This window comes from Ictidomys tridecemlineatus, chromosome 9, assembly GCF_052094955.1.
Source record: "Ictidomys tridecemlineatus isolate mIctTri1 chromosome 9, mIctTri1.hap1, whole genome shotgun sequence".
Taxonomy (NCBI): Eukaryota; Metazoa; Chordata; class Mammalia; order Rodentia; family Sciuridae; genus Ictidomys; species Ictidomys tridecemlineatus.
In genome coordinates this window covers 19,610,103-19,631,927 of record NC_135485.1, presented here as the reverse complement: position 1 = coordinate 19,631,927, position 21,825 = coordinate 19,610,103, and the positions used below count along the sequence as shown (strand labels likewise).

The 21,825-nt window shown below is 33.3% G+C and overlaps 1 protein-coding gene across 3 annotated transcripts in view; it reads right to left on the bottom strand.

Annotated features, from left to right (window-relative positions):
• Tbc1d19 (TBC1 domain family member 19) overlaps window positions 1-21,825 on the bottom strand; it is a 141,658-nt gene that overhangs the window by 11,772 nt on the left and 108,061 nt on the right. For all 3 annotated transcript variants that reach the window (XM_005318905.5, XM_040292566.2, XM_040292567.2), the window contains 3 exons: window positions 12,575-12,607; window positions 8,722-8,831; window positions 6,362-6,453 (listed from right to left, as the gene is read on the bottom strand). In XM_005318905.5, the coding sequence (XP_005318962.1) occupies window positions 6,362-6,453; window positions 8,722-8,831; window positions 12,575-12,607 (235 nt within the window). The remainder of the gene's footprint in view (window positions 1-6,361; window positions 6,454-8,721; window positions 8,832-12,574; window positions 12,608-21,825) is intronic.

Below are 21,825 nucleotides of genomic sequence, written 5' to 3'. Positions count from 1 at the left end.
ACATCCCATCCAAATAATATTAAGGCGATCCTCTGAGAGTCTTAGAGATCACCTGGATATTTAAAACTCCAACCTTTCCCTAAAAGCTGCAAAAGTGCAGCAGTGAGAAACTCCAAGACTTCCAATTGGTATTCTTAGGCTATTAAGAGAAAGATGTTGTATGCTGGGACCTCCTTTATGTTATATCTAGTCTTTATAAAAACTACATCTACGTAATGTTTTCCCGAGTATAATCAATGAGCTGATCTTCTAATAGTCTTAATTTCAGGCAGGCCAAGATAACCTGAATTTTTATTCAAAATATTTGCTCATTCAAAGGTTTCATATATATTTTTGCTAATGTTTATTTATGTACTTGAATTAAACAGTCTTACTTTTCACTCCTGTTTCTGTAAAAATATTTACGTAATGTTTTTTTGTTTCTCATGAAAATTCTTGTTTTCTAATAATTATATTTTAAATTGGTACATTATAATTATACAAAATAGTGGGATTCACTATGACATATTTACACATACACATGACATAATTTGGTCAATTTCATTCTGTAGTTCCACCCCTTTCTCTCCTTTCCTCTCTCCCCGTCATTCCCTTTCTCTAGTCTATTGATCTCCCTTCAAATTTCATGAGACCCCCCTACCCCGCTTTTCCTTTTTTCCCTCCACATATGAGAGCAAACATAAGACTCTTGACCTTCTGACTTATTTTGCTTAACATAATGCTCTTAAATTTCATTCATTCATTTACTACAAATAACTTATTTCATTTTTCTTTATGCCTGAATAAAACTCTATTGTATGTGTTCTTAATCCATTCATCTGTTGATGGACACCTGGGCTAGTTCCATAACTTGGGCATTATGAATTATACTGCTATAAATATGGTCATGTATGTATCCCTATATTATGCTAACTTTAATTCTTTGGGATAAATACCAAGGAGTGGGATAGCTGGGTCATGTGATGGTTCCATTATTAGTCTTTTGAGAAATCTCCATGGTTTTATATTTTTTCAATTTAATAAATTATACTCCTACATTTCAGTCAAATGGCTTTATAGGATGCATAAAATAAAATAATGGATAGGAGTTTTAAAGCACAAATGGCTTTACAGGTATTAACAGACCTTGGAAAAATATTTCTGATTTCAAACCCTTCATTTTAGAGAGGTTATCAGAACTCTGAAAGATCAACCAGAAAATTCAATTAAATTCCATTTCTGCTACAAAAAATTCTAAGAAGTATGAAATCCCACTATTTGTAAGTTACTTATATTATAATTAGTTTCTCCTTGAAACCAGGAAATGAGCTCCTTGATTCTAGTACTTGGGAGATAACAATCCCTCATATTTCTATATTACCTAAGAGCATCGAATTGATAGACACTGATAAATGCTAGTCCAACTATTTGTTGGAATTACTCTAACATTATATTGCTAAATATCTGTACTACTTTCTTAAGAAAGCAAAAGAGAGCTAGGTATGGTGGCACACACCTGAATACCCAGGGGCTCAGGAGGCTGAAGCAGGAGGATTGCAAATTCAAAACTAGTCTCAGCAACTTTGTGAGGCCCTAAACAACTTAGTAAAACCCTGTCTCAAAATAAAAAATAAAAAGGGCTGGGGATATGGCTCAGTGGTTAAGTGCCCCTGGGTTCAATCCCTGGTACCAAAAAGAAAAAAAAAAAAAAAAAAGGCAAAAGTGATCCCAAGGTTCTTGGCTGCTGTCACAGTACTAATTCTCTTAAGACTAAAAAAGACCCCCAAGTTTCAGAAACTTCTCAAAACCAGATAACTATTGGCCTAACATGATGAAGTGCATTTAGGCAATAGTATTGAGGATACCTTTTTTTTGAGAGAGAGAGAGGGAGGGGGGAGAGGGAGAGAGAGAGAGAGAGAGAGAGAGGGGGGGGGGGAGGGAGGAAGGGAGGGAGGGGGGAGAGAGAGGGAATTTTTTAATACTTATTTTTCAGTTTTCGGTGGACACAACATCTTTATTTTATGTGGTGCTGAGGATCGAACCCAGCGCCCTGTGCATGCCAGGCAAGTGCGTTACCACTTGAGCCATATCCCTAGCCCTGGCCACTAGATATCTTAATACTTGAAAATTGCATTTGACTTTTAAGTCTAAATAAATTATTATCTTCAACTAGTTTCATTTCACTAAAATTCTTAATGTATTATACATACATACACACACACACACACACACACACATATATAACATATAGATACACAGAAAACAGAATATCTGTTTTTTTTTTTTTAAATGAAGCTTACTGGGGTATAATTCATGTTAAGTAGAATGTGCCCTTATAAATGTACAGTTCTATAAGTTTTAATAAAGAAGAACCACATGAAAATTGTAGGACTAAAAAATACAATAACCCAAACCCAACCAACCAAACAAACAAACCCTAAAACTCCAGAGAAACAAAAAAACAAATTACTAGATAGATCTGATAGCAAAATGGGAAAGTCTGAGGAAAGAATGAATCTGGGTATAGGTCAACAGAGAAATGTCTAATCTGAATCATAAAGGAAAAAGTATTGAAAAATAATGAATAGAGCTTTGAAGACCGTTGGGACATCATCAAAAGTTAACATTTATGTCACTGTAATCACAGAAGAAAAGGAGAATTTGTATGGTACAGGAAAAAAAATTGAAGGATTAATGGTTGAAAACTCCCCAAATTTGTCAAAAGACATAAATATATAGATTTAAGAAGCTCAACAAACCCTAAACAGGAAAAATTTTAAAAGTCCATGCCTGGCTAAATCATGATTAAACTGCTGAGAACAAAAGATCTTGATAGCAAGCAGAGAAGGATTAAAATTATTTCTTACTGTAATGTTTAGTAGAATTTGCTAACGAAGCCATCCAGGCCTGGAGTTATTTGAAGTATTATATGATTACTTAAAGATATATACTTTAATCATATGGTACCTATTGAAAACAATTTTTAAAAAACAGTACAAATAATAATTCAATAGCAGAATAAAATTGAATAAAAACTACTCAAATTTCAAAAGTAGGCAGAAAAAAGAAAAGGATAAATGGAACAAACAGAAAACTCAAAATAGTACATTCCATACCAATAACATTATACTATCCACTTAAGAAATAAAGGCATTGATAACTGATAGGTTAAAAGTTAAAGAAAGAAAAAATATATCATGAGAATTCTAATCAAAAGAAAGTTAGAATGGCTATATCAATCAGGTAAAGTACATTTATTACTAGGAATAAAGAATGACACTACAAGATAATAATAGTACCACAGTTCTTCTAAAGACAGACTTTTGAAATATGTAAAGTAAAAACATATATAACAGTGAAAGAAGATGACAACATCCACAATTATAATTAGAGACTCTAATATTCCTTTCAATAATCAATAGGAAAAGTAGATAGAAAATTATTAAGGAGGGTATAGAAGTACACAGAAAACTTGTGCTACATTATCAACAAACCTGGTTTTATTGACATTTAGAAAACGTTCTGCCCAACACTTGTGGGACGAAAAATTCTTTTCAAGTACACATGGAAAATTTGCCAAGATGTATATGCTAAACTTCAACAAAGTTAAAAGAATTGAAATCATATGAAGTATGTTGTCTAACTGTAACAGAACTAAAATATAAATCAGTAACAGAAAGATATTATTCTTTTCAAATATTTAGAAATTAAACAATATTCTTCCATATAATCAATGGTCAAAGAGGAAGTCACAAGAGAAATTAAGAAGCATTGTGAATTGAATGAAAATGAAAAGACAACATATCAAAATTTATTAGGTAGGGTAAAGTGGTACTTTGAAAGAAATTTATAATATTAATGCTAAAAGGTCCCAATGATCTAAACACCAACTTAAACAAGTAGGAAGACAAGAGCAAATTAAGCCTACAGCAAGTATAAGGAATAAAGGAATAAATAAAATAGCAGAAATCAACAAAATTGAAAAAGAGAAACAAGAGAAAAATCAATATAGCCCCAAACTGGTTCTTCCAAAGATGAATAAACTAAATAAACCTTTAGCCAGAATCATCAAGAAAGAGAGATGATACAAATACTAATCTCAACAATCAGAAAGGCGAAGTCAGCAATGATTCTACAGATATGAAAACATAAGTAAGAATAATTAGGGAATATTATGATTAAATATGTGCATAAGTATAATAACTTAGATAAAATGCATAAACTATAGAAGCTCACTCAAGAAGACATGAATAACCTGACTAGTTCTATAGCTATTAAAGAAATTAAACTCAAAATGAAAAACCTTCTAATTGGATCAGTTCATTATGAAAACCTTTGAAAAACTGATTTATACTATGACTATAGGAATTTTAATATTTCCTTCTCCATAAGAATGTCAATGTTTGTCATAAGTCATTGAAATTTGTTCCTTTTAATGATTAAAGTGTATAAATTAGACTAGGAAAAAATACCAGAGTTTTAGTTTTTTAGCAATAAACTAAATGTGCTCAATCTAGTGAAAAAAACAGTTAGTATACAGAAGACAAATACTACATTATTTTATTTCCCCTTAACTCTTTCAGTGGCCTCAGAGTAAAGCTCTTTTCAAATGGGGTCTTTTTAACAGAGAAACATTATAGCTCAGAGGAGAAGACAGAAACAAAACACTGATAAATCATTTTGAAACTTCAGACATGGTATTTAAAAAGAGACAAAACCAGGGACTGGGGGTGTAGCTCAGTAGTCTAGCGCTTGCCTTGCATGTGTGAGGCACTGATTCAATCCTCAGTACCACATAAGAATAAATAAATCAAAAATGAAGATATTGTGTGCATCTACAAATGAAAAAAAATATTTAAAAAATGAGACAGAATCTATAATATTGAAGTCCAGAGCTATTCACCTATAACTAATACTGAGATCAGAGAAGAAAATTCAAACTTCTAGAAGGAGAAATCATAGGACAACCATTAGGTAGTTAAACAACTTGGTTTCGTTTAACAAAAGACTTTAACCTGTAGAACTTTCATAGGATGTTCTCTGATCAATTTACTCTATCCTGGCTTAATTTTAGCATTATCACATTTCTCAGTTTGTATTTGTTTCGACAAATGTTTGCCTCAGTTTTGACTAATATTTTTCCTTATGAATAGAAATTAGTTCATTTTGGTGATTCTTGTATCAGAGATAAAGAGCCTAATGAATAAGATTTTATTAGGATTTTAGTAATTCTTTCAAGAATTTTTTGCACATTGCAGTTACAATTACTACTTGATAGTTATTATTTTATAATAATAAAAACTGTTAGCTTGATTTTACTGAAGAATTACTATATATTTGCAAGTGCTTTACCATGATGAAAAAATAGCTTTCTGATGTGAAACTATTCTTGTTTGTGTGTGTGTGTGTGAGGGTTGCTTTGTAGCTTTTATTAACTCCACAGTGAAATCCTATGCTCCTGAAACTTAAGAACCATATTTCTATTTAATTAACATACATACAATTATACATGAAAACTACCAATAAATACTGAGGCAAGCAGGGTGTAGTGGTGCACACCTGTAGTCCCAGTAGCTTGGGAGGCTGAGGCAGGAGGATTTCAAGTTCAAAGCCAGCCTCAGCAACTTATCGAGGCCCTGAGCAACTCAGTGAGATAGTGTCTCAAAATAAAAAATAAAAAGGGCTGCAGAAGTAGCTCAGTGGTTAAGCCCCCTGCGTTTAATCTCTGGTTCTCCCTGCCCCACAAGAAAACAAAAACAAAAAACAAAACTGGGGTAAAATAAGGAGATTTTTAAGAAGATAAGGTTATTGTCAAAGAAGCATGTCATTAATTCCCTGAATTAGAATTTACTTGGTTCTTTGTTTTTTAATACTTGTGTTACTTTTATTATTTATTTAATTTTTTGTTCTTTTTAGATACACTTGACAGTAGAATGTATTTTAATATATTATACATACATGGAGTATAACTTATTCTAATTAGGATCTCATTCTTGTGGTTGCACATGATATGGAGAACTGGTTGTGTATTCCTTTATGAACATAGGAAAGTTATATCTGATTCATTCTACTCTTTCCTATTCCCCTCCCCTCTTCCCTTCATTCCCCTTTGTCTAATCCAATGAATTTGTACCTGTCCCCGACTCCTTATTTTGTGTTAGTATCCACATATCAGAGAGAACATTTGGTCTTTGATTTTTTGGGACTGGCTTATTTTACTTAGTATGATAGTCTCCAATTCCATCCATTTACTCACAAATGCCATAGTCTTTTATATGGATGTATAATATTCTATTGTATATATGTGCCACATTTTCTTTATCCATTCATCTGTTGCAAGACACCTATGAATCTATTCTTGTTAAGAGAGAATAATACTCACGGTTGAGCCCCAATTTCACGTAGATGGTAAAAGAGTTGAGGGAGATATGTTTGAAGAAGGGTCTCAAACAGCAAACAGAGTGACACAATACCCTGGATATAATTATGAATCATAAGAGAAACGGGTTAGTATTTAAAAATTAACTATGCCAACTCATTACTCAAAATGGAAAACAGGACACTATGAACAGAAAAAGTCTTTATATTGTTGAAAGGTCAAAAACAGGGAATGCACTAATGGATCTCTAACAGTGTATTTAAAGATATATTTTATCTCTCTGTGTACTCATAGATATGCTAAGAACTCTCCTTTTAACAACAGCCTCCCTACTAACCTTCTATGTAATACTTGGAGAGCCCAAGGTAACATCACTTTACAGACAACCTGCTACTTTGTAAGCTACATATTATTATGAACATCCAACAAAATTATTATTATTTCTTTTTTTTTTTCCTGAATTCATTCCAGTTTCCAAGTATTTTCCTGGTGCTATGACCACATCCTTTACTCTCTCCACATGTCTCTTTCTCTCCAGCCTCACCCTCTCAGGAAAATATTTGCTGTTCTTTTCACTCCTTCTTTGAAAAGACTGAGTGCTGACTGCTTGAAATTTGCATCAGGAAGTTATCAAACAAGAATGTTTGATCACTTAGTATAAAGTTTTTTTTTTTAACTAAAATCTACTTTTTGTAAAGAGCATTATTTGTAAAGTACAAGAAGTAACTAAGCAGATGGTTTTTCAAGTGTGTTTATTATTTGACAACTCTGAATAAAACCTTTTTTTGCAGCTTAGCATTCCTTGGGGTTGATCTTGGTAAAGAAGTTTTAATCCTCTTTTTGAATTTCTGAAGAAATAAGTTGACATGGCTCCAAATAATTCAGTGTGGCTGCAAGCCAGAAAAGAAGACGGCCTGTCTTTATTCCACTGAATAAACAAAGGGTAGGGCAGGGCTGACCTAATCAATTAGCTGAAAAGGGACACCTCAGGGCCAGCATACAGAGAGAAGGGATATACAGAGTTGCTCAGGGTCAGGCTTCATGCTCTGCATAGGGAGAACACCTTGGAATGAATTGGAGGGTCAGTTTTTTCTTTTTCTTTCTTCTTTCTTTCTCTCTCTCTCTCTCTCTCTCCCCCTCCCTCCCTTCCTTCCTTCCTTAACTCTGAAGCATTACATGACAGAATATGAGATTAAAAAATCTGATTCTAACAAAAAACTATTAGAGAAGAGACTTATTGATATTAATTATTAACATTTCTGGTTATTCTATATTAACCATTAATAATTATTAACATTTATATTAACCATTAATAATTATTAACATTTCTGATTATTCTATAATAACCATTAATGTAAGGTAATAACTAAATCATTCTCCAAGAAGAAGCCCAAGATAATTGGTGGTGCTTTGTTTATCTGTGACTCTGTTACTTGACAAGTTTCATTAGCAATGCAGGAGAACAAAACTGTACATAAGAAATGTGCAATAGGGATATAGTCTTAAAATAGGAGCAGGGGACAAAGAGCAGTTATTTGATTAGCAGCAGTAACACAATCGTCTCTGGGGAGAAACATGGTAGCCTTGAGACATATTCCAATTGAATACTTCTAGAGAGGCAGTCAAGTTAATCACAGGTAGGGCAAACTGGATTCAAAGCTGGGGAAAAGCATAACAGAATGAAATAAACACTGCCTTTACTTAGGTTTATAGGAAGGGGGAAAAGATAGAAGAAGGGAACAGAAAATAAAACAGATAAAAATATGCAACTCCTGGTAAGCTTTTCCTTGACCCTCATATTGAGGTCAAAGGTGCTTTACAATGAATAAATACAAAGAAAACATCTATTTACCACAGTAATTGATAAGTAGCCTAATAAGAAACTGAAAAACAAGACATAAATAAATGTTTGATTTTCATTAAAAAAGAAGAGATGATAATAACTATAATAATAACAATGAAAGCAGCAGCCATTTACTTACTGAGTACCTGCAATGAACCAAGTCTTAACTACCCTCCGTGCTTTGTAGACTGCTCTACAGCACCACGGATGATATAGTATTAACCTCATTTCACAGATGAGCAAATCAGCAAAGAAGGTGGGCATCCTTGTCAAGGATAGTAACGCAGATATTCTATGTTTGTTCTTTGAATATATAAAGATTAAATTAAATGTAGTTGAGAAGAAACTTTTTCCTATTACCAAAAATATTTAAATATGATTCTTCTCTTTTGTTTATTCTACAGAAATATGTTGTTTGAAATCACAAACTTTATATGACTTTATAATTTGAGTAGGAGACTTCTCTTAAAGGAGAGAACAGATTGGAGTATGATAAGAATCAAACTTTTTATGAACTTACAGAAGGATGAGAAGAGATGGAATGGAGTCTGAAGAAAAAACGTACATACATCTCACGGAATATCTGATACAATTTGTAAGGTTCATGATATAGAAAACAAAGTGGTGCAACTGAAAGAAAAAAAATTAATTGATAATACTTCCAAACTACTAAAAATTTTAAAATAAGCCCATGAAATATGAAACAATATGAATATTTTATAATAATCATATTCATTTATAAACAAGTTTAAAATCTTATCTAAATTTTTCATTTTGGCACAGGTGAAAGTTGAGTCATTAAATTATAAACTATTATACCATTTTAACAGTAGGCCGAGAATGACAGAACAGAATTATATAAAGGATATTAAAAATTAAAAGTAATATTTAAGAACTGCATAAAGTCCAGTCCTTTTTTTTTTTTACAGTACTGGGGATTGAACCCAGGAGTGCTCCACCACTGAATTACATCCCAAGGACTTTCTATTTTGAGACAGGGTCTTCCTCCATTGCCTCGGCTGTCCTAGAATTTACAACAGCACATTGGCAACTCCTTTTTTTTTTTAAAGTAACAAGAAAGTGACAATTAGACAACTCATTTTTACTTTGTCCCACAAAAGATTTAAGCAACTTTTCAAAGCTTTTAATTTTGAGTCAGGTAAGTTAAAATATGACTATCTTTTAGAATCAAGGACTTCAATTAACACAATTTGAAAATAAAGATTATGAGTAATACTTTGACACTATTGATCTATATTAGCATATCTCTATGTAGAGCAAGACACTTTTCATTGACTTCAAACAATGCTCTGCCAGAGAACTTATTTCTCTAGTGAACACTGAAGTACATTTTCTTCTGCACCTAGTTCTTGGCAATTACACACAGGTGGATCAAGTCAACCAGATATCCCACAGCAGGAAAGTGCTACTCTGGGAGACTGACCTGACCACAGGACTATTCTATGCTGACAAACATTGTCACACTTGCCTTCTTTTCAAGCTTTATGAATTTTATGTAGCAAAACATATTTATTATGTAGAGAGACAAAACTACATTACTTATATATTAATTTTGATAAAAATGTCTTTCTTTTAGGGTTATTTAAATGATATAAATTCAACAAATTAGAAGTTCTGAGACTTTATAATCTGCAGGTACACCCCAGAAGGCAGCGGGAATTAAGTAAGCCAGGATATCAGGGAGCTGATTTAGATCTCTTCTTTTTGACAAAATGAAAGGAAAAATGGTAAACTATTTTAAATGTCTGTAAGTATAAAAATTCAATTATCTAAGATAAAGAGCATTACATACAGTATTAATGATTAATAAGTCACTGAAAACTACCATTGCCAAAAAAAATTTTACATTTTCTGAAGGGCGAGAAACATTTTGAGATAGTTAAATAAATATAAAAATGACTATATACATACACATAGAAAAACATGTAATATGTATTTTATAGAGAGACATATAAAGTTTAAGAAGACAGGCATGTCTTACCATTAAAAAACTAACTTTAAAAACTTATCAAAATAAGTGACCGATTATTAAAGTTGCCCAAATAAGGGTATTCCACACATTTTAAAAGAATAATTCATGTTCTAATTGCAATAACAATCTAAGAGAAAGCAATGTGGCACAAATACATGGCATTAATATAAATTCAAAGTGAAAGTTTAGAATTTATTTTCATTTTAAAAATGATGCATATTTTATAGCTATTTATACATAAATTGATACATAAAAATCTATAAGCTGAATCTGAAGATTTTTTGAGTTTAGAAATTTTTAGTGACTGTTTCCAATGAAGGAATGAAGAAAAAACTTTAAAAAAATCACATTTCTAAAAAACATTTATGATACAAAAAATAAAATTAATTATTACTCAGGATAACACAATTGTTTATGCTGAATTTCCTTATATAGCTAAGAAATAGAAAAACTTTATTATATATAATATGTAAAAAATCTTCTACATGATTTAATTTTTTTAATCTCAAGCATTTTTCCTTATTTGGCTCTTACATAAAAATAAATTTAGCTTATTAGTTTATTCAACAAATTAAATACTGTATTGTAGGAATTTATTTATGAAATCATAATAACAATTATAATTATATACTAGTTTATATAAATGGGAGAACAGAAGGCAATTTAGAGAAAAGTTTTGAATAAATTTTTGAAAATTTAAGTAGCATAACTAAAAAAATAAAACAAAAAACAAACTAAAAGCGAAGTGGTGAAGTATTAACTTGAGTTTCTTAGGGATGATCTATGATTATTCTAGATACTCATTTTAAATGACTACTTAATTTAGTATCTGTAGTTGCTTAAAACAATTTTCTAAAATGGTGCACATAAACCTACATCAAACATTTTGCACCATCTATTTCCTTAGCTCTTGTTTTCTCTTAGCCTATTTAAATGACCATGAAAGTGAAAAGTCAGATCCTAACTCCAAGGATTAAAACAAAACAAAACATTCTTTTTGTGGTACTGGAGGCTCATTCCCATTCCTTTTAAAATTTTATTTTAATACAAGGTCTCTTGAAGTTGCCCAGACTGGCATCGAACTTGGGATCCTCTTCCCTTAGCATCTTGCATACCTGGTATTACAGACCTGGGCCACCAAGCCTGGATTAGTTTTTGTTTTTTGTTTGTTTGTTTTAATTTTGTGGTTCTGGGTCTTGAACACAGGGCCTGTGCACACTAGCAAGTGTTCTACCACTGAGCTATATCCTTAGCCCTCCATGATATATTTTGAGCACTGACAATTGCTAGAAAATTTAAACTTATGCAGCATCAAGTATTGTCAAATCACTCAAGTATGCCTAAAAACTATTTACTTGGAAAATCCCTGCAGTTAGAATTATTAAAAAAGGATAAAAGGCTAATATTTGTTATTATTAGAGGTAAAAAAAATTGTACTCTCAAGCTTTGAGGCTTTTCTATTTTAGATTTTTCATATTTATAAAAAATATGTGGGAAGGATACTATGTTATAAAATTTTATTCAGTATTCTTTTCATTGTAAGTTGTTAAAAAGTTTTATGTCATTCACCTTGACTGTCTGATGGAAACATGAAGGTGCTTTTATAAAAAGAAAAGTGCTAATTTATTGCTGATTCTTTTTACAAAGGTAAGACATTTATCTGTTTATTCTAAAGGGAAGAGGTAGAGATAAAGGGGACAATAACAAGTTTATGTGTATACATGAACATATTAAAATCAAATGATTTTAGTGCAGAGCATCCCTTCTTTTTCTACTCTTTGTTAAGCTTCTTGCATTTCTCACTCAGTGCAAGTGGGGCCCATGAGGCACTCAGCGTTCTCATTCCTGCACATGCCTTTTCCAGAGGATGACCAAATGCTCCAATGTCATTGTTGCTGTGTACACCAGTAATCTGGAGAAATCATGAGCTCAAATTCAGTATTGTTCCTCCCTTCAGATTCTTTCTGACCTATTCTTCTTCTTCTTCTTTTTTTTTTTTTAAGACTCATATAAGAATTAGTTCAGGAATTTAAGCAAACTGATTTTATACCTATTAGAATTAACAATGTGTGTCTCTGTTTCACTGGATTAGAATCAGATGGTAAATCTCAGAAAAAAAAACTTAAGAGTATTCTATTTCTAATCTATGCAACAATCATCAACTAAACAATTACAATGACCTATTATTTCTGATTTTTAAAATTTGGACAGATAAACAAATACTAAATTCAATGTTTAGAAATGCTCATAATAATTTGTTAAGTGTGTGATGATAATAATATACAGTGTTATCTTTATTTTTTCATTTTAAAAATGATGCATATTTTATAGCTATTTATACATAAATTTTCAACAATGAATATTTTAAAGCCCAACTTACCATACATGGAAAATCCATGAAAAGGGATGACACCTAAAAAATTTAAAAAAGTATTTCTTATCAATAAGTAGTATAACTCTGTTTATTAGGTAAACTTTAAAGAATTAAAACCACAAATAGAATTAGAGTTTTAGAATAGGAATAAGGTTTTCAAGGCTCTTGAAAAACATTACAGAAAACACCATGAATATTTAGAGAATTTACTACAAATTATATATGGGAGATGGTTTAGAAGAAATATTGGCAGGAAAATAGTACAAATTCAGTATAATCTTTGGCAAGAATTACAAGTAAAGTACACATCCTTTTCAGAGAAATACTCAAAGAGTAACTCAGTGTGCTAAACATCTTGTCATATTACAAGTGAAAAATCAGAATCTGTACAGACTAGGTTCAAAACAGAATTTCTGTAACATATATCACTGTACATCTAACACTGCACTAAATCAGGTTGCAAACAGTACAGAAGAAAGATGAGTTTACTTTTTTGAAAAATGGTATAGAATTGTTTTATTCATTTGACACGTTTAGAAACAAAGACTTGGTGTTGGCAGGTCATATAGAGTAAGTTCTAAGAAATCATAGTTCAGTCTCAGTTGAAAACATGTCCAGCAATAGGGGATGCATTAACTCCCAATGCAATGAGTATAATTTTGCACCGGTTAATTTGGGGAGAATTATTTCTCATGCCAAGTCAAACTCTGGCTCCCAGTAATGCCTATTTCTTATTCCTAGTTCTGACCACAAAGGTCACACAGAACAAGTCTAATTTATCTTCTAGAGTAGATGAAACTTTCAGAAACATTTGCTCTCTCTTTAGCCCCATCACCATAGGAGCTTTTAGCTCTAAGACTTCATGAGTTTCTTTAATTACTCCTCAGATGAAGTGGTCTTAAATAGCTTCCTATCTAATTTTCTCTGGGCAAGCCACAGTTAATCACGGACCTTAACGGGAATATCTAAAACCTCTTGGCATTTTTCTTCCTACATACCCCACAGCTAAAACAGTACATTTGGGAAGTAGTTTCTGGACCTAAGTAAAGGATTACATTCTTATCTCTGCTAAATTTTTCTTTGGTGAACCATTCTAATTGGAGATAATTCTGGATTCTCATGACTGTTATCTAATGTGTTCCTATTCTTCCTGATTTCACATTACTGGAAAATTTGATACATGCACTATCTATGTCCTCATCTAAGACAATATAAAAATGCTGACTAAGACAGGGTGAGAACTATAATTGTTACCAGAAACCTCCTGCCATGTTGATATCAGTTCACTAATCAGCACCATACTGCAATTAATGAAGAGCATGACTGGACATCAGCCAAACTTGGTTGGCTTCATCTGACTGTCACTTAAGAGCTCTGTGTGCCTTTGGGTAAGTTTTTCTAAGCTTCAGCTCTCTTATTTGCAAATCAGAGATAATGCTAGAACCCACTTAGGATGATTAATGAGATAATGACCATTGTTTAGTCATTAATAAATAGCTTAGGCTGTAGTAAATGTTAATTGTTGGTATTAACACTCATACCGTAGTTCACTTTTCTTTGTTTCTAGAAATATTTAAATTAAAAAATAACATAAGAGAAATCTAATTATTATATTTTTCTTAACTAGTATGCCAGGCCAGCTTCAGAAGTTTGTTAACATCACAACCAAAAATTCTTGGGACCTAACTTTTCCCATCTCCTCTCAGTTTTATAGCACGCTGCACAGATTTATATTGTCTAACTTTGGCTGAATACTGTGGTGCTTATCAATTGTCTTATTGATCTCTATTTGATTTGCCAACATATTCTTTTAGAACTTTCCCACTTTGCAAGCAGACCTTACTTTTCCTGTATGAGAAGGCTGTCACTGACATGAATTCTTTTGGTCTGCTCTTTATATTTCATTTTTTTCTCACTTTCATTCTCAGAGGAAGACACACCCCTTTTCATTTTCAGAGCTATTATCCTTACCTGTGCTTTGAATCCTGTTTCCTTGACTTTAACAGCTGTTGGTAAGCTAAGGTCACTGAGCAGCTTGTTTATGTATGGTCTGTGAGTTAAGAATGACTTGTACATTTTTTAAAGGATTATTTATAAAACAAAGAATAATATGGAACAGAGATTGTGGCTAGCAAGATTTAAAAGACTACCATTTGGCTGGTTGTTAAAAAAATTTGCCAATACCTGCTTTGGAATCCTGCTCCATCAATTATTCCCAACTCCTTCTCTATTCATTGTACAACAAATATGTATTGAACACTATTCTAACTAAGTACTGGAGCTGACATTTTATTATGGAAAGGAAAGTCATCATAAAATAAGTGAGTACATGCCAGATAGTTTTAAATGCTACAAAGAAAAAATAATGGAGGAAAGAGAGAGGATGGGAGGTCCAAGCTAGGGAGGAGAAGAGCAGGTCTCACTGTAAAAGAGCACTGAAGACTGGGAGGTGAGACTCACTAGATAAGGGGTGACCTGGAAGCCCTGGGCTTCTTGTGATGATTGTCAGAGACTGGGATGTTTATAGAACATATCTAATCTTGAGATGGACAATGGTGGGGTCTGTCTTTAGAAATGGATGGGTAAGTTCTATCAAAATATTTATCTCTCTTGTCTCATATATCACTGCAAAATTTCAGCCAAGAATATTATAAATATCTTCACATTATGATCATACTCATCATCAAAAGTCCATTTTCTTCCCAGACCCTTTTTGTCAAACAAATGTATAATCTCTCTTCTTCCTTTGAAGCCAACTTAATTTTTTAAAAAAGAAAACTAATTCTATTCACTCCCTATACTTCCTCATATACCAGGAAATGTTTTCAAACAATTTTCCATATCTGTGGTCCTAACTTCTTATTTATTGCTAAATGTAGAGGTTTCCTTTCCTTGAGCGTTGTAGTTAATGGCCTCACAGGAACTGAAAGTTCCTTCTCAAACTTAACCATACCATAGCACTGGTGACATTATGCAAATCAGGCTCCTTATCACTGAGAAACTTCAACTGTTCAGTTTTTTGTTTTTGACTAATTATCTCTCCTGTCCACTCTTTAAGCATAGCTACCTTCTATCAGACTTACTTTCATTCTCTTTCTGTCAGTATTCTCATCATTAACATATAATCCAAACTTTAAAAGCCCAGTATTCTGAGCCTCCTTCCAGAGACCCTATTTCTATAAATGATTTGCCACCTCCCTTGTTTTTCAGGGGAGAAAACTTTGAGCCATTTCTACTCTGGACTCATCCCTTAGTCCTGTCACCAAAATGTCATATGCCCCCTTTTGGTTCTTGGGTGCTTAACTCTAATGTCAGCAGCTTTATTCTTCCTCCCTATCCCATAAACGTACCTCTAACTCTCCCAAATTGATTGTTACCCTTCCTGTCTCTGGGTGCAGGACAAGGACTATAGACAATATTCTCCACTTCCAGCCCTGTCCCTGACTCACCCCTTCAAGATTTTCAACATACACCTCTTAGAAACATCTCTCTGACTCTTTCCCTCCTAGAAAGTCTCCTGCTCCTCACTGCAGGCAATGAGTTCAGGAGCACTTATGTTTCAGCTATTTGGCATGGCTGAGGTACCACCCTGGTGTGCTCCCGATGCTGTGCAATTCTGATGCTGTGCAATTCTGGCTCTGCCACTTTCTGCTGGAGATATGTGGGCAAGTTTCTTAACCCATTTTCTCATCTCAAACTGCTCTTAGACAAAGGAAGTTAGGACTGGGCCGAGGGTCCTGCTCTGGCCCTCCTCTAGCTCTTCCTATCTCTGAGTCCATATCTTCCCTTATAGAGCACATCCCAGGCCCAGAAATTCCCAGGCCTTTTTTGGTAGAGTTACCCTACTGATGGGTGTATACTCCAGGATACAGAGGTGACAAAAGGGTGGCTATTTGTGGAAGCATGAAACCTGGACAAGATGAAAAGGGGGTGGGACACTATGGGCTATGAACAGCTGATGAGTCTGAGAATTCTGAATTTGAACCTGGACTTCCAGATTGTTATGAAGGTATATGTATTAAGGCAAGAAAATGGAGTAGACTTTAACAGTTTATTAATCTGACGATAGCTTTTAAATACTTAGACATGATAGGTTGGCCTTTATTTATTTATTTTTTAATGTTTATTTTTCAATTGTAGTTGGACACAATATCTTTATTTTACTTATTTATTTTTATGTGGTGCTGAGGATCCAGCCCAGGGCCTCACACATGCTAGGCGAATGCTCTACTGCTGAGCCACAACTCCAGCCCCTGGCCTTTATAATACAAAGTTAGTACTTAGCATGTTAATTTCCTGCCCTTATATTACTGCCCTATAATCAGTTTTTATTTTTTTCTTTACCAACAGAATAAATCCTTTGAGTACAGGAAATATTTCTCACTTATCTCTATCCCCAGTGATAAACAGTGCTCAGAAATATAATAGGTACTCATTAAATGCTTGCAGAATGAATATATGAAGCCCTAGAGCATCTACCTCTACCATTCTCAGCCATTTATTTCCTTACCTACTTAAAGGTCCTATAATCAATCAGGTTCTGATGAACTCTTTTCTATCATCCTGTAAGAACCTCCTGATTGGTATTCTTTTCTCCAAACCCTCAGCTCCCAAAGCAACTTTTGAAATGGTTCAAATTACCTTGTGAAAATATTGATGAACCATGAAAAAGACCTCTATGACCATTATTTACTTATGATTATTCATTTATCAATCAAATATTCACTGAGTTCCTACTCATTAAATTAGCCAATATATAAAAATCTACTCTTCAGCCTCTGGAGATATTAAAATGAACATGTCATTGTCCCTCTATTTATGGAATTCACATTATGGCCCTGTAGTATTGGCAAAATGACTACAGGGTGCAATTCAAAACCTTTGACCTGGCCTAAACACTTACAATCATGTCCTGAAACCTGAGATGCACCTACTTTCCCTTTGCCATTCCCTCCAGACTCCATACTCGGTGTGTCATAGCCACATTAGATGATTTGTCATCACCAGACCTCATCATGCACTTTTTGTACTTTGGTAGCTTTGAGCTTGATAATTCTATATACTACTATCCATTCTATCAGAACCTTACCAAGGAGTTATAACCCCAAAGAAACATTTTCTGATCTCATAATCATAATTACATGTTCATCTTTTGGGTTTTCTGCCACTTTGTTCATAATTCCAACACTACTATTTCACCATATTTTGTTATAATTAGCTGGTTAGCAGATTGTTCAGATGTTGGAAATGTGTTTTATTTATCTGTATACATCTTGTAGTGCTATACACAAAATGATGATGAATATATGTTTTCTGAATCAATGAATGGGGAATAGGTAAATAATTATGAACAGAGAAGAAGCAAGATCTTTAATCTTCAATCAGAAGATTAGAACCCCACTGTGGGTTTAACACAAACCAGCTGGGTGACCTTAGGAACCAAACTCCAGAGCTTCAATTATCTGTCTGATGCACAAGACTGTCTCTGAAGCATAAACTAACTAAAATTAATGTGAGTTATGTCTAAAATAAATGCCAAAAAATTGTGAGACTTAAAAAAAACAGTACATATAAAGATCTTCCAATGGGAAGATTTTTTTTTTCACCAATTTTAAGGTACTCTGTTCTTTAGAAACTGAAAATTAAAACCAGATTAGAATAACACTGAAGGCCAGTATGCTTTTCTAATGACATCACAAGCATCAATCCCGGGTTTGGGGGCACCTAGGAAGAGAACTCAAATGTCATCTTTCTTCTTCAAGTCTCTTTAGCTCTTTGTGTCTTTGATTGAGTCTTTTTTCTCCCTGTGAACACACATCATTTTTGAACTTCTGCATTTGCTATTTCAGTTTATCTTCTTTACTAGTTATAGATTGAGCAAATAATAAAAATTGAGTTCTTTATAAACCAATCAATACAGATACTTCTCAAAATAAGAAATACAAATGGTCAACAAATATATAAAAATATTCAACATCCTTAGCAAGCAGGGAGATGCAAATCAAAATTACAATGATATTTCATCTCACTCCAATTAGAATGGCAATCACCAAGAATAAAAATAACAAATCCTAGCGAGGATGTAGGGAAAATTGTATATTTATATACTTATATATTGTTGGTAAGTCTGCAAATTGGTACAACCACTTTGGAAAGTGGTAAGGCGACTCCTCAAAAGACTAGGAATGAAACCACCACATAACCCAATTATCCCATTCCTCGTCTTCCAGAAGAACTATAATCAGCATATTATAGTGGCAATACTGATGTTTATATCAGCACAACTCACAATATTTAAGTTATGGAACCAGCCTAGATGCCTGCTGGCAAATGAATGGATAAAGACAATGCGGTGCATGCACACAAAAAAACATACTCAATGGAGTTTTATTCAGTCATAAAGAATGAAAGCATTTGCTGGTAAATGGATGGAACTGGAGGACATCATGCTAAATGAAATGTCAGATTCACAAGGCCAAGCAAGGATTGAATGTTCTCTCTCATGCGTGGAAGCTAGAGAGAGAGAAAATAAAAGAAATTACAAAATACAAAGGGTTTTCATGAAAACAGAAGGAAGACCAATGGAGTAAAGGAAGGAGATCAAGAGGGGGAGACAGAGAGTTATGGGGAAGTACTGGGAAATGAAATCTACCAAATTATACTTGAATGAACATACTAAATTGAATTCTGCTTATATACATAATTATAATGAAGTAACCAAAATAATAAAAATAATAAAAGGGGGATTAGTAGAGTAGAACAAGTGGATCAGGGTGAGGGAGGAAGGGAGAGAAAGGAAAGGCACTGGGGAAAGAGACTGATCAAATTATGAGCATGTGTGAACATTACATTGTTAAGGTCTGTAGACAAGTCAAAATATTGTTAAGGTCTGTAGACAAGTCAAAATAACACGTGGTATTTTGCCAGAGAAATGTTAGAGTTCATAAACAAGTCTGGATGGTGCCTGGCAAAATGCCAGAGGGAGTGGTTTGAGAAGTAACAAAAGCAAGCCATTAAGTGTGGAGATTCCTTATTGGTTGACTGATGTATCTAGTTTATGCTAATTAAGATAAGCTGTGCAAAATGTATAAATAGCTCTGTTGTCCTACAATAAACGGCTTCCATTCCTGCTGTATCAATCTACAGAAGTTATTCGTCACCCCCCGGTTATTATGCTGCAGCCGGACTGCGGCATTACATAATAAATTCTACTGTATGTATAAAGCACCAATTAAACAATATTACTCATGGTTAATCATTCTTTCACTACCTTTCCCCCAAGTTCTGGAATCTATAGTTGCTCCATAAGCAACTAGGTTAAAAGCTATTTGAAGTTAAGACCCACATATCATTTTGTGTATTATCTTCAGCATCCAACATAGTATCTTCTACAAATGAGATACTTAGCTCAATATATATTGTTAATAATGGGAATTTGAGCATTTTTAAGTATTATAAAGAATTACAAATAAAATATAAAAAATAAAATTCATTTATGAATACATAAGATACAGAAAAGGAAGGAGGCTCCAATAACTCAGTGTTGAAAGGCTAAATGATCAATGATGTCACACAGACTTGAGTTTTAATTTTTTTGACTTTGGGAAATTACCAATTCTCTCTTAATTCCTATTTTCATTTCTGAAATAGAGATAAACAAGAGTGACTTCACTGAGTTGCAATGAAACACATATGAATTAACGTATTTAAAATGCACCAGTATGATGTTTAGTGTACCACAAATGCTCATTAACCCCTAGCTATTTTATGTTCTCAGAAGGGAGAGTACCACATTTAATTATGAATTTAAACCTAAGAAACCTATTTCTCTTTTTGTCTGAATTAGATAAGAGTGCACTTTAGCTTAGCCAAGATTAACCAGGGCATAAGGCTCCAAAAAAGCCTCGTCTACTTTCTTGAAGAGGAACAAAATCAAATTCTGGCAAACAAAAGCAAGAGGCCTAAGAAGCAGTGAGGAATCCATTAACACCCTAGGGCACATACCACCTAGAACGTTTCTTTGATCTAAGAGGTTATCATGTTCTTGGCCAGTTTTTTCAAAATCCTTTCCTTGCCTCTCATCACTTCAGCTTCTCAAAGGTCAAGTTTCATTCACCTGGCTATCATCCAAGAGTACACCCAACAGGCATCAGCATGCTGGGAACAATTCTTGTATCTGGCCTTAAAGTTTTAGAAGCATGCTATGAGTAATTGTTTTAAGATCGTTGTCTTCTCTTATGCATATGAAGAAGGTCTAACATATGAACTGGTATTATATTCAATATACATAAGAAGATGATTTAGTGGGGCTTGACAAAGCTCAGAATGGTAAACATTGTCAACAAAAATAAACCTTGAATTAGATGAGATATAAATAGCAAATATGACTCAGAAAATACCCCAAATATTAATATGCTTTGCACTTACTAAATATTTTCCTTTCCTTTCCTCACTGATTTTATAATTCACATCTGATCCATTTCAACTTCATCCCAGCTGAAAGCAAACTATTACACTCTTTCATTTGGGATTACTTAGGACAGTTTATTTAATTCATTTGTTGAAATGATCATTTCCTCTGTTTATTCTCATTCCACATATAACCAACAGGTCTGTAAAAGTAAAAATAAAAATAATGGATAGTTTTCTAGCTATTTCCATTGCCTTTCTGAATTAAAATTCCCAGGTTATAACTGTTACTTCATTTCAATAGTTACAATTTTACAAAACATCAGAATAGGACCATATTTAAATACCAATTTAAAAGTCATATTTGAAATAAAATTTTAATGAGGTCTTCAATTTATATCTAAATTTATACTTCAAATGGATTTTGGAGTAAGAGATATTTTCAAGTTAGTTAATTAACGTAGATGACAAAGTACACTGCTACTTATCAAAGAGATTTAAGATTCATTATTTCTTCTAAGATCCTTTCTTAATCTTTGTTCTGAGGGGTTATCCTGTGTGCTGTAGGAATTTTAACAGCATCTACCCCACCTCCTACCCACTTGACAAGTCTTCAGATATTCCCTTGTATGTGTGTGTGTGTGTGTGTGTGTGTGTGTGTGTGTGTGTGTAGGAGTAACGGCCCCTAACTGACAAATCACTGTTCTAGAGTGCTGAAACTTCCCTAACTAGTGTTCTCTAGCAATTACTTGTTTTTCCTACCTTGCAGGAAACAAATGGTATTAGCAAATTATGATTTTTTAAAAAATCATTTAACTCTCAGGCAGACTTATCTGTTATTTTTCCTA